The 14,659-nt window shown below is 41.4% G+C and overlaps 1 protein-coding gene across 1 annotated transcript in view; it reads left to right on the top strand.

Moving 5' to 3' along the window:
* Positions 1-10,209, top strand: part of LOC148026355 (uncharacterized) — a 58,175-nt gene extending 47,966 nt beyond the window's left edge. The window contains exons 3-6 of the mRNA XM_087690772.1: positions 2,220-2,300; positions 2,398-2,475; positions 9,565-9,660; positions 9,820-10,209. Coding sequence (XP_087546898.1) covers positions 2,220-2,300; positions 2,398-2,475; positions 9,565-9,660; positions 9,820-10,083 — 519 coding nt within the window. The 3' untranslated portion in view covers positions 10,084-10,209. The remainder of the gene's footprint in view (positions 1-2,219; positions 2,301-2,397; positions 2,476-9,564; positions 9,661-9,819) is intronic.
* Positions 10,210-14,659: the final 4,450 nt, after the last annotated feature.

Below are 14,659 nucleotides of genomic sequence, written 5' to 3'. Positions count from 1 at the left end.
GACCAGCAATATGGTCACCAACCACGAAGACGCAGGCTGTGATAGCCTACAAACACCTGGATCTGCAAAACGCAAAGGTTGCTAATGAAAATCACCAGAACAGAAGCCGCCAGCACCAAAACGCAGCCTGTCAGTGGGTCGCCAGCAGGAGATGAGCCGCCAGGAGTGGAAATGACCATCAGATCTGCAAAATGCAGCCTGAAGATGTGTCTCCCAGCTGAAGGAGGGGCCGCCTGCCTGGGCAGTTGGAGATGAGGCGACAGCAGCAGAAGAGGGGTGAGGTATCTCTCCACAAGGTTAGGTCCTCCGTGCTCTCAGTCAGGCGATGATACCATGTCAGAGTGCGCAACGGAAGAAGAACACGAACACAGAGGAGGAGAGAGAGAAAGCAGGGAATGAAGGAAGAAAATCTGCACTGACCGAAATGAATGCTGAATACACTGAAATGGACTGATCAGTCCCTGCACGCAGCCCGGAGCGTCAGTGAGGGCACCAGAACAGACTGAAAGCAATGGCAGCACCAATGCCGGAGTGGGAGAGGAGGGAGAGTGTGCTGAACCTGCAGAAGAATGTGCTGAGAATGACTGGGGGGCTGCTATAAATAGCCCCAGGCCAGAAAAAACTGGCCGACCTGCCAAAACTGGCCGACCTGGCCAAATATGAGCCGACTGCACACAAAAAGGCCCATTTTGGGCTGAGTGACATCCGAAAAGGGAATGCAGACAAAAAGAGCAGATACAAAACTGACAGAGCTCCTCTGTCTCTTGCCAGACTCTGACAGGAGCTTACAACCAGGAGATGACAGACAGAGAATGAAAATAGAGCAGGCTAACAGTATTACTTGCTTAAGAGGGGGGGCTTATATAGGGGAAAGATGGGTATTAATTTGGGGGGGGGGAAATGCTGTGCTAAGGGGTCCTTTACTTCACAGGATCCCCAGATCAACCCGTCGCCCTGTGGCTATTAAGGGGAAGGAAGGGATATTGGGGGGTTGGAGGTGGCACACGTGTGCCCCTCCCCCCATTGAAATTGACGTCCTCACCATCTTCATGCCCTGTGATCCTCGAAAGATCCACCATCGCCACGTCGACTCCCTTTTGCCGTCATGATCTCCTCCTCTACCTTTGTTGACCGTCGTTTAATTCCCCCCCTCCCTCCGCCAGTTGGTGGCGTCACCAGGGAGGGGGTTGTAAAAATTTCGTTTTTAATTAATTTTAGGGGGGAGGGGTCTCACGGTGGCTCTTTAGGATATTACATATTCTTATGGTCGGCGGGCTTAAGGCCCTCTTACACTTTGACAAATTTGGGCCAAAATACAAAATCATGGACATTAAGCCCTTCATGAGCATAAATTGCTCATTATACCAAAGTTTTTTGCTTGGATAGATAAAGTGGTTAGTGTAAGGTATCTACAATTCTGATCATGCCATGGAAGGTTGTTGAAGGTTACTTGCCGCCTTCCAAGTTCATAGTGTTGCAAAATGCTTTGTAGACAATGTACTTGAGTACAATCTTGTGCTAAAAAAAGTCTAGAAAATTTGCCCTCCCACGTTGTGGTTATCACACCATAAGCCTTATAAAGAAGAGTATTGCTAAACTGCCTTGCAATGACAAGAATAATTTTGCCCTTGTAGGTAGCTTGAGACCCTCTTGCAGTTTTATAAAGTTGGGCCAAAGCACAAAGTAATGGACATGTAAGGTCTTCATGAGCACAAATAAGAAAATTCTTCGAAAGATTGACTACATGGATAGATATAGCTGTTTGCTTATGGTATCTAGCAATTCTGATCATGTCTTGGAAGGTACTGTTTTTATGGGGAGTGAATGTTGTCACATTTATCTAAGTGAGGGCAACACCAAGATGGAACACTCTCAAACTTAGGGAGAGAGTAGTATATAACCTTGATGTGTTTTTGGTAACCTTGTACATTGAAACTGCAAGTTACAAATTGAAATTACCAAACCCATTCAATGTATATGCATTTACTGTGAGCATGATGATCTAAGTACCAAGTTGTACTATATTTCAATTATTGATAGCGTCTCCTCCTTGCCATGGCTAGTTTGGTCATTTTGGAGCTTTCTGTTTTGTCTGTGTTGACTATTTGATATTACGTTACATTTCTAGTATCATTATAAATGCTAACTTTTTCCCCCACAACCATTGGTGATAATCTTTTTGGTCTTTGGGAATGATGCCTTGATGTGCACTCTCTCAGGGAAACTCTTCATGGCCACTGAGAACTGCAGCAATTCTAGATCGTCAGGGAGGAACTCGACACCTAGAAAATGTGCAGCTGGTACTTGACCTTGATCTCTTAAGCTAGAGGATATTAATGTTTGCTGTTTTCTCCCGTAGTATTGCCAGCTTGGAGTTCATTTGGGTTTTGTCTGCAGGTTGCTGAGATAGTGAAAAGGGTTTTGAACGTATCTGTCAAGCATGGCTTTAGTGGAGTTGGATCTTTCTGTGATCAGGTAAGGCTTCTCCTAGACTTAACTTATTGTAAGCAGGGATTTCGAATGTAATTCTATTAGGCAAAGTAAAATGGTACAATGCCACCTTGAAAGTTGTGTTTGCATTGCCACCTTGATGATTTTTGTGAATTGCTAGCACAAGAACAGATGTTGGTCTCTAAATTCTCTGTTTCCGTCAGTCAGGTTCATGGATAATAAATGGAAAGGGCAGTGACAAGGTCCTTATCAAGCTCAGTCTCAACTCCCCCTTAACCTCTGTTGCTCCATCACACACTAGAGCTAGACCATGGTTTTGCTAGAGTGTGCAATGGGAGAGATACACAAACATGGAGAGAGAAGAGAAGAAAGAGATTGTTTGACAGAGAAGAGAAAGAAAAGACTGCACTGAGCTGAAACTGAAAGCTGAAGATACAATGGAGATGATCAGTCCCAGCACACAGCCCACGGTGTCAGTGAGGGCACTAGATCAGTGGAGAAGATGGCAGGATGAATGAGACAATGCTGACTGCGCAAAAGAATGAGTGAAGCTGAAGTGGAGCGCTGCTATTTGTAGTAGCTGTCCTAAAAAATGACCAGCTGCACGTGTATGAATGCAACCTGGATCTCACTTAAACTGAAATGTAGTGGAACTACTTCATTGTTCGGCAATGTGAACACCCAAAAACACACTAAAAACTGAAATGCACTGAAATTCTAGGGCTGGAAACTGAAATGCAAGAACAGTTAGAGCTTTTATGTTCCATCGGACTCTGACGGAGCTTACAACCAGGAGTTCTCAAGTATGGAATACATAGGAATGCTGACTCCCCCTCTCAAATTCTAGGGAGTATATAAAGACCCAACAATCTCATGTGATGGAGCATAGAAGCCTCAGACAAAGGCTATGTTAAAAGACTTGCTAGATTGTCCTCCATAGGACAACATACCATTGCTAGCTCGGACTTCTTGATCTGCTTTTGAACATAATGGTATTGAATCTCAATGTGTTTCATATGGGCATGAAACTTGGGGTTCTTTGCTAGAGCAAGAGCACTTTGGTTATCCATGTGTAGCATTGTAGGCCCTGTACGTGGAAAGCCAATCTTTGCCAACATGCGGTGACGCCATACTACCTCTTATGTGGTAGAGCAAAGGGCATGATACTCAGCCTTTGATGAAGTTAAGGCCACGGTAGGCTATTTCTTGTGGCTACAAGAGATGCCTTGTAATGAGAGAGAGAGAGAGAGAGAGAGAGAGAGAGAGAGAGAGAGAGAGAGGTGTGTTGACATCTGCAGCCCAATTTGAGTCATTGCAACCTGTTGGAGTGGCTCTCTCTTTGGACATATCTTGTAGGATGAAGTCCTCGCAAATAGTGCAGAACACACAAAGTGGCTTTCAAGTGAGCGTGCGATGGGAGTCTTCATGAAAAAGGACAAGTGCCACCACATAAGAAATATTTGGCTTTGTATGAATGAGCCGATAAGGCACTTGTAATGGGTAGTATCTAGTAGGGGATCACTTGCAGTAGAAAACTTGGACTTTGGGTCCATGGACCTGTGAGAGTGCCTAATGGAGAGAATCATGAACATGGAGTGAAAGGGAGAGAGAGAGACAATAAGAAGAGAAGAGAGAGTGAAGTGATAATTTGGATTCTGCACTGAATCTGAAATGAATGACGAATACAAAAGGAGAGAGAGAATGGTGCGATCAGTCCTTGCATGCAGCTCACGGATCAGGTTGAGCACTCTAGCAGCATTACAGATGTGGAGAAATGTCGATGTTGGAGTGTGCACTTGCAAGCAAGTGAATCGCCTGCCCAGCCTTGGCTCATGCTATTAAAAGGAGAGGAGAGAGAAAACTAGCCAATTGTTGCAAGTGGTTGACCTGGAAACAGGTCTGACTGCAATTAGTGCAGTCGTAAATGCTGACGTGTTTGACCTGAAAATGGGTCTGACTGCATTAATTGCAGTTGTAAATGCTGATATGGCAGATCTAGGAAAATCACAGCAGTTTGGGGCTGGGCAGCATCTGGCAGGGCAGCGCATGCTATGAAATGCCTGACAAACATTGGAAATGCACACTAAAATGTGCCCAGGGGAAAGAAATGCGTACAAAACTGGACAAAACATAGATAGAGCTCCTATGTCTCTGTCAAACTCTTGATGGAGCTTACAACCAGGAGATGATAGACTGGCACACTAAATAAGGGCGACTAACACCCCCTCTTAGATCATAGGAGTGTCAGAAGACCCAACAATCTTGTGTGATGAAGTGTAGAAGCCTTGGGCAAAGGCTTCATGAAGAGATTTGTTGTATTGTTCACCATGGGAAGTAGGCCACTGCTAGCTCAGAATCCATGATCCGCTTTCGTACATAATGATATTTAACCTGTGTTCTTTGTGCGAGCATGAAACACATGGTTCTTTGCCAAAGCTAGGGCGTTCTAGTTATCCACTTGCGGCTGAGTGGATCTTGTTTGTGGAAAGCGAATCTTTGCCAACATTTGATGGAGCCAAACTACCTCCATAGCTATAGAACAAAGGGTACGGTACATTGTCTTGATAGAAGAAAGTGCCATAGTAGACTACTTCTTACTGCTTCACAAGATAGCCCGATTAAAGAGGGAAAGCATAACTCGTAGTGGATTGTCTTGAATCCACATCACGTGTCCAATCTAAGTCACTCCATCTAGAAAGAGCAGCCTCCTCTGTACATGATCCCATAGGATCAAGTCCCTTGTTAATAGCGAAGAATGCACAAAGCGGCTTTCTAGTAAGCTTGTGCAGGAGTCTTCATAAAAGATGGCAACGCCACCACAAACGAAATGTTCGGTTGAGTGTGAGTAAGCTAGCTTAACGAACTAGTTGAATCCCCATAGGATTTCACTTGAATCTCCTTATCCATCCTCCCAAAAAAGAAATTGATTCCAAAAGGGTAGACAAGAGGACTATGCCATCCTAATGTTTGTCAAGACACTCATAATAAGTAGCATCTGGGAGGGGATCTCCGGTAGCCAAAAGCTTGGACTCTGGGTCCATGGGGCAAGAAATAGATCAACGCTTGGCCATATCAAACTCCGAAAGTGACTCAAAGATGTACTTGTGTTGGGCTATGAAGATGCCATGTGGCATCTGATAGGTTCTCAGGCCAAGGAAGAAGTGTAGGATCCCTAGATCCGTCATATCAAACTCTTGTCTTGAGATCTCCCAAGTCTGATTAACCTCATGTGAGTCACTCCTTGTGATAATTAAATCATCCACATACAAGTTGACAAGCACACACATGTCACCCTCAATCTTATAATAAAGTTTGGGGTCATGGTCTGATCGATGGAGGCCACTTTGTAAGAAGAATCAATTAATTCTTTTGTACCAAGCTCTAGGAGCTTGCTTTAGGCCATAGAGAGACTTCCGCAATTTGTAAACATGGTCCTCCTCCCCCTGCACAAGAAAACCAAGAGGTTGGGGGACATAAATCTTCTTCTCTAGGATACTATTCAAAAAGACAAACTTTATGTCCATGAGAAAGACAAGCCAACCGTGATGGACTTCAAGAGCCAAGATAGCTCCAATAGTAGACATTGGAGCTGTAGGTGTGAAAGTCTTTGAATAATCCAAGCTCGCCCTTTGTGCAAATCCCTTGGCAATAAGCCTAGTCTTATGCTTGTCCAAGGATCCATCAGCCAAGTACTTGGTCTTATAGACCTAGTTCACATCAATTGTAACGGGGACTTGAAATTTTTAAGATGCTTTGCTCTTGCTAGTAACAATTGATTAATTTAATAATCAAATGTGCAATGTTGTAAGACACGTGATACACATGGCAGTTATTTCATGATAACGTGCCAAGGACCTTGAGGAAGCAGTGGGTGTCAAAGGCAAAAGTTGTGACAAGTTATGCAGTCGGGTTTTGGATGTCAGTTTGTGTTAGTTTTGGCCCTAGGATAGTTAATTGGCCATTAAGTGTCAGTGGTGACACTAGAAGATTGGCACTAACTAATTAATTAATACTTGTCCAAGGGTCAATTAAGGCTTGGAACCACTTGAGGTTGCAAATGACCTAGCCAATTAAATTGGAGATGGGTAGATTCAATTTTGGGCATGGTTAGAAAGGCTAAAATTAATTTTTTGAAAATGAATTAATTGGTTGAAAATTGTTGGAAAATGGGATTAGAAAGCTGCCACTTGGTAAAAATGCCCACACAATTGGAGAGAAGGTTGTTTGGAGCTGGAAGAGACTCATTCAGTGGATTCAACTTGTGGGAGAGAGAGAGAAGTTGTTGCCGACCAGTTTTTTGAGTAGAAATAATTTGTTTCTTGCAGGTAATGAAACCAGCCTTCCTCCTTGGATAGGGTGGTAAATAACTTGATTAAGCACTATTTACAGCAATTAACAAATTCACAAAATTGAAATGCACACTTCACCATATAATCTTGGATATTGGACACCCTGTTGGCCCCAAAATTGGCGCTCCTTTCGGTATTTATTTAACTTAGTTAAAGAAAAAGTTGATGTACAATGGGATTCTCCCAATTCCTTTCAGTATTTTTTGAGTAGAAATTAGTTGTTTCCTATAGTCGATGAAACCAACCTTCCTCCTCGGATAGGGTGGTAAATAACCTAATTAAGCACTATTTACAGCAATTAACGAATTCACAAAATTGAAATGCATACTTTACCATATAATCTTGGACATTGGATACCCTGTTGGCCCAAAATTGGCGCCTCTTTCGGTATTTATTTAACTTAATTAAAGAAGTTAATGTACAATGGGATTCTCCTAATCCCTTTCAGTATTCCAACGTCCCTTGCTGTTCAAAATGATAAGTAAGTGTTCAATCTGATTTGCCCCTTGATTCGGACAGTCAATTGGTCTTTGTCCGCTTTGGTGGAGATGGAAAATGCCCCAAATTTGTTGACTTGCTAGTCCCTCCACTTGAATTTAACTAAAAACAATTTCAATCTTGTTTAATCCAAGTCTTGGAGCTTTCAATTTTTGGCATGCTTCCTGAGGTTGTTGCTAAACCCTAATTTCTGTTTGCAGACTAGGGTTTACAATAGAGAAATCTAAAATTTCTTAGTCTTTGGTGATCTCAATGTTGTAATCTTGGTTGCAAAGCTGTAGAAAGGTTAGGAGATGAGAGGGAATGCTGAGGAGAGAGAAAATTTAGACTTTCTTTGCGAAGAATCGAAGAAAATCCATTATTTGTTGCTACTGCACTGTCTCAACAGCCTGTAGATGCAAAGAATAAAGATAATTAGTCATTTACTGCAGCTGTCGTCTCTCAACAGCCTGTGGATGCTATCACCTGTTGTTGATTGGTCTTCTCCTGCCCTTATCTTTCTTAGAAGGTCCTTCAGCGACTACAAATGAGACGAGCAACATCTCCGGCCTCTCTCTTGCAAGTTGAATATACTAAAATGCCTACCTCTAGTCTCTAAAGGCGTTTTTCAGTCTTGCATGGGATTTTTGACAAGTGGCAATCTTCCCAAATGGTTTTTTCAGCATTATCCATAATTAAATAAATATTAAATTTTAGTCTTTAAATACTGAAATTTAATCTAATAATTATTTCAGTGCCTTGGAAAATAATCTGATTGGCCAATAATTAAATTGGTTAGGCAACTTCCATTCTCGAGTGTCTCTGCACCATCTTTGACCATCAAATTGGTGTTAGGTACCACTAAACGCCACTTCTCTAGTGTCACCAATTGACACTTATGGCCAAATGAATGGCCTAGGCTAACAACTAGCACCAAATACCACCAAGTACATGTGCAGCATAACTTACAAGAACTTTTACCTTTGACATCCCGTGATTTCCTTGGGTCTCGGGTTCGTAAATTTACTCTAACCCCAGTTACAACTCACATGTGCAACATTTACTTAACCATGTGGTTAAAAATTAATCCACCTGTTAAGTGAGGTTTCAAAAATACATGTCCTCATAACAAGTGACAACAGCCAGGGGCCATTGGAGATCAAGCGACAGTGGCTTGGTGACTCCCAGGGCCTTGCAATTGCAACTGAAGTTGGCAACAACATTTTGGTGCCTCAAGGCAATAGGCGACTGAATTTATTGCAGATTAGAGGAGGCAACAGGCAGGTTGGAGGGTCTTTCCATGTGGAAATGCTGATTTCTCTCTCTTCTTAGCACTCTCTCACCTTCTTCAGCCTGTTATCTGAATATCTTAAGTATTTCTTTGCCAATCAAAGCTATTCTCAGTCAGATTTGGTGGACAATAGTGAGATTTTTGCTACCCTAATTCTCAACAAAAATTAGGGTTTAGTAGCTACCTTGGGACCCACATTAGCAAAATGGGGCATCGTACACTAAAATCAGCAAAGCTAAAATTCAAGGAATTGTTAGGGATTTTAGATGCCAACCCATCCCATTTGATTTGGGGCAACATTTGGCCAGTTCATGGTCTAGTTTGTACAAGTCATGGGTGAGTTCAACAGCATAGTTTTACAGCTTGTAGATCATCAATTACCCTCTGCGGTATAGTCATGATGCTAATCAAGTATAGCCTTTTCCAAAGTTCCCTTGGAGGAAAGTTTTGCACCCTTTTTAAGGATAAAAGCATCATAGAAACGGGGGTTATTTTTTTTATCAATTACATCTTCAAAATGTTTCAAGTGCCCACAAAGTAAGTCAAACTGTTTGTGCTTGCACTCAAATGTCTATCTGTTCAGTGACTAACTTGGACCATGTCTTCTCTGTTTCCTCACACTCTCTTCTTCCAAGTCTTCTGAATTTCAGTGTCCTTGTTTTTCAATCAGCAGCTGTTTTGGGCCTTCGGAATCTAGACAACCAGAAATGCTAGTCTTACTTGCTACAGACTGATATGCTTTGTGATGCTTAAAGAATCTCCAAATGGCTGCTATAAACTTAGCCACGACATTATCATTCATATTTCCACGAGTAGTAACTTTATTTCAATGAGGAAGACTACATCTATCATCTATATGCACAGGAAGAATATTGGCTTTACATTAACAAAGGTGTCTTAGATGTTACTCGTGTAACTGGCCCTAGTTGGTCTAGTTCATGCATGTATGCTCTGACAAGGTGGTTCATTGAAAATGGAAGTCCTGTAACTTGACAGGTTCGAGCTGTGGTCGAGGATGACCTATTAATTGTTCCTCATGGTTCACAAAACACAAACCTTATTTTTGCGCGCCCTGGAACAGTTGTGGTTGAGGTTCTCTCTCTCTCTCTCTCTCTCTCTCTCTCTCTCTCTCATCATCATCATCATCATCATCATTGGCTGTTCCTCTATCATTATAAACAGCCAACATGTTCCCGTTCTCAATGTTTTGTTGTGTTACTCAAGTGTCAACATTTAAGTGCTCTGTTCCAGGTGTTCCCATATTTATATTACACGGATGCACTTCGGAACTTCACACATGCAGCAGGTCTCCATGTGTATGCCCTCCTTGGTAAACGTCCACGTCGAAATGTCTTGATGTGGTTTTTCTCCCTGCTTGGATGGGATGCCTGCTACTCTCATCTTAGATGGTGTAAAAACTATGCAAGGGCGCAACCAATCAATGTAGATACTCGGGAGCTGGAAAAGTTGCTGCACCGCATTCATGGACTCTTGCAAGACAGAACTCAGTATTAAAATCGTTTCAGCTTCCCTGTCATGAAAATGGGAAGAAAAATAGTACTCATTGTTTCTATACTTGTTATTGCCATAATGATCTCTCCTCCTTTAAAGGTAAAATATATCTTGCCTCCTATTGATTTTTGTCTGCTCAACTACTAAATATAATTATTTGAAAAGGAGGAGGAAAAGAAAGTGGATTGTTTTAGTACTTCTTCAGAAATGGTTCACACATGCGCACACAGAGGAGGAGCAAATGTCTACAAAAGACCAAATTGGCCTTTGAGATCAAAATGTTACATCTGAAAGTCAGGGAACTCCAAGTCCTGCGGTCAGCATCAACTGCAAAGACATCAACCTGAGTGACCCTGCAGGCTGTAGTGTCCTGCAGACAGGTGTGGCCTCTAGGCATGGAGCCAAACAGACAACTGCGCAAACACACAGTCCAGCAACCTTACTGGCAAACAGGTGCAATCACAGGCACACAGTCACACTGTACATGGGTCAGAACTGCGTTATGGAAGGTCCTGACTGCAGCTCATAAGGGTTCCAGAGCAGTCACATTAGGCTTTGGCTGCGTCTCACAGGAGTGTGGATCACCAGGCATGCAGTCATACAAACAGACACACCCTCAGGCCTGCTGTGATTGATGAGGTTGTGAACAGCCTGTGAGGCACAGACAGAGCCAAACACACTTGCAAGAGAGAGTTGGATAGACCTTTTTTAATCAGCCTATATGCTATGGCTGGACTGCAGAAGAGGAAATGGTACTGTGTTCCTATGTACAGCCAGCTGTTAAATGCTGCAAACATGATGCAGATAAACTTGTGGTGAATTTTGAGTGTCCTATCTCTTCAGAGCATCCTGTGTGCTCCTATGCACAGGTCGCTACCCAATCTAGTGATCCCTAGGACCTAGATTGAGACTACCTGCTGGAATTTGCCAACACTTGGCTTGGGGAATATGTTGAACATAATCATTGTGATCTCCCAAAATGTGATGCAAAGGATATTTTGGATACTCATGTGGACACACAAAAAGTGCTTTGCTCCTTTGGCTTTTATGACCATGGAGTCATTCTCTTTTTCATTGTCCAAATTTTGGTGCTTTCTCAGATTCGCTAGTGGTTGCTCTCCATTTTGCAGGGGAATTGGATAAAAGAGATATTTGTCAATCTATGGGGCTTCTATGAGGTCGTGCTAAAATTGGTGAAGAACCAGGATGATCTTTTGGGCAGGTTACCTCTTTTTTTTTTTTATAGACAATTGGTGCCTGTGGTGCCATGGAGACCCATGGTTGATTTTCAACTTTCACTTAACAAGAATATCTGGTATGGGTTGAGGCTGAAAACTACCTGACAGTTTATTGGCCTTTATTAAAGGATGCAATGGTAGCCATTGGCATTGTTTTGATATGTCCAAGTATGAGGGTGGCAAACAAACATCACCTGTACATATCGTGGGACACTTAGTGAAAGAGGCCCAATTGGTTGAGATTTAATTATGCATCTGTTATGGTTTAGACTTAACTGGGGCACCTTTGTTGGTAGTCACTATTTCTCCCATAGCAAGCTTGGCCACTTCATGGTTGAGTGCCTAGAAGAGGAGGATGAAAGTGTTGATCATAATATGGATACTTACATGATGGTGCTGATACACCAGCCATTGATGAGTGACTTGTAGAAACAAATTTGGCTAAAGGCAAGAAACTTGTGCTATCCATGGTTCTTGATGGATGAGGATGAATTCATATTCAAAATAAAAAAGGCAAGAAGGTTAATGTTGAGCAAAAGGTTGGTCCATCGACACATGCTCAAGATTCCTTCCGTGCATATGTACTTCAAAAGGATAAGTCATCATGTGTGTCAAATGTACTTGTGATGGCTTTTTCTGATTCTAACTCACATGCACATTTGCGATCATGTGTTGAAGAGTGACCATGGGATCCATCTGCACGTCTTGCATTTGATGATCAAGGTTAAGGTAATTACGTCATGGGAGCGACACTCCCATTCATCTTCTAAAAATGAGAATAAGCCCTTTTCATCTAGGTATGAGCATCGTGGCTAGAATGCCCTTGTAGTATTGGCTAATTTTCTAGATGATACTTGAGGTATTGGAAAAATAAGTTAAATTGAGTCAAGATCAGGCTCTGAAAATTGATTCTCTCTTTGCTAGTATATGAAGGTTGCCACTGGGAATGTTCACGGGATTTGCTCTTATAGCAAACGGCATGATATTTGGTGTACTTTGCATGAGAATAAATGGCATGCATTGTGTGTTGTTGAGTGTCAAAGTCACATTGAAGCATGTAGAATTTTTGAATATCATGGGTTTTGATTTGTTTTGTGTTGGGGGCACTACAATGTATTAGTTTGATAATCATGAAAGATTTCAATTGGTGCTTGTAATAAATGATGTGCTTGGCCATTTTTTAGTAATTGAAATTATGTTTCAAAGCACGGTATGGCTATATGCATCAAATGATTCCTCACATCAACATGACTTATGGCATTACTTGAAGGCAAGCTTGTTCCTTGGTAGACCGAGGTGGTTGATGGGTGATTTTATTGTGTTTTGACCCTTCATAGTCTATCTCTAAGCATTAAGTGATGGATGCACTAGAGGACTATGCTTGGTAGACCGAGGTGGTTGATGGGTGATTTTAATGTGTTTTGATCCTTCATAGTCTATCTCTAAGCATTAAGTGATGGATGCACTAGAGGACTATGCTTGGGATGATTTTGCATTAGATAGGGTCTTTGGTCTTATCGAAGTCAATAATCTACTTTTCTTAGAGATTTATCATTCACATAGTTTTTAGTGACATTCATACAGGCTACTGTAAATTCAAGAGTGATATCTTTGTAACTAAAATTTTAAAATGTTAATATAAAACATATGCATATATAGGGATGTGAGCTTTTTCTTGGAGTCCCTAAGGGTTTTTTTAAATCCATAGGTTATTGTATCCATTTCTTGTGTTTGGGATACTTAAGACATCCCATTAGTCCCTTTGCACATTGTTAGTAGTTCCATTGTCTATGAGGTTGATTAATCTCGTTAAGCATTTTTACCTACAATGTTATCAATAAGCCAAATTGAAAGCCTTGATAGAGAATCTACAAGATAACTTCTATTAGTTCCATGAATTGTTGTATGGTTTACATGGATCTTATACTTGGAAAAACATGCTAAGAGCATAGAATGCTAATCGTCAGATAATTATAGACTCCTAATCCAATGTGTAGATGGTGTTTTTTTAGATCTTATTGGTTCAAGACACACACCTTTTGATAAGCTTACATACACATTTAGTATTTTATACCTTGATTAAGGATTAGGTTTTTTTTAGCATCCATGCTACTTTGGAGGCTCATATCAATGAGGATGAGGTTATGGATGTCTTCTTGCACTTGCTAAGGGACAAAAGCCTTGGTTGAGATGGTTTCATAAATAATTTTTTCGAGACTTATGCTATTCATTTGGTTAAGCCATGTGTCAAGAGGTTGGATTATTGGAATCATGTTTACATCTTGGAAAGAAGGGGTTATCAAGTTGATCCCCAAAGTGCTTTCTCCTTTGATGCTCAAATATTCACCCTTGATTTTCTTGATGGGTATCATGCATAATATATTCTTGGAGATGATGGATAATCGCCTCTATAAATACCTCCTTGTCATTGTGCATTTCCATCAATATGGGTTAATTAAATGTATGAATATTTTGCATAATATTTTGAGTGTACAAGTGTGCAAGTATTATGCACAACACGCTAATTAAGGGGTTATTTTAATCTAGTTGGAATTGGAGTACTTTGACTACTTGGAATGGTCTTTTCTTATGGAGCTCATATAGACCATGGATTTTGGGCAATGCATGTTCCAATTGCTAAATTGTTACTAGTGAAGTTTATTTACATATCATGATGAATGGTGTTATTGAGCCCTTTACTCATAACATAATTGATTAGACAAGGCTACTCTCAAAGTTCCTCGTAAGTTCCTCGTTTTTTGTCATTGTTACCTGTTTGATTCTCATCATGTTGCATCTACTTGAGACTAGGTAGTTGCTTGGTTTATCCCTTCCATTGAATCAACATTTTGTTGGGTAGATATTGATTGATGGCCATTTCATAATATTGAAAGCAAATAGAGAGAATCTTTGCAAGGCATTGGACATATGGGATTTGTCCTCATGATCTCAATTGATCCCATATCTAGTCAATACGAGGCTCCATTGGAATTCTAGATTGTCATTGTGAGATTGGTCCCATAGTTCTCACACCATCAATTGGTGCATCTTTTCATTATCACAGCTCCCCCTCGTTAGTTAGTAAAAGGTGAGTTCGCCCTCTTCCTTAGTTGCCTTAATTATTCACATATACTTGCTTATGCGGGCCAAGTGCGTTGATGTGAGGTCATCACCCAAAAACACCCATGCCCCTTTTTGAAGCTATAGCTATATATGATACTTCAAATCATACTCCAAATCGACTCCCAGTTCCACCATAGGGAGTCATCTTAGGTAGAGTCAACAAGAGCTGGAGAGCACACCACCCATGACCCGTGTGTCCATGTCCTTGCTCAAGGTAT

This window comes from Lygodium microphyllum, chromosome 13, assembly GCF_053477565.2.
Source record: "Lygodium microphyllum isolate KBCC chromosome 13, Lygodium_microphyllum_v1.1.10, whole genome shotgun sequence".
Lineage (NCBI taxonomy): Eukaryota > Viridiplantae > Streptophyta > Polypodiopsida > Schizaeales > Lygodiaceae > Lygodium > Lygodium microphyllum.
Note: the sequence above shows the minus strand (reverse complement) of the source record. Positions and strands in the feature narration are given on the sequence as shown.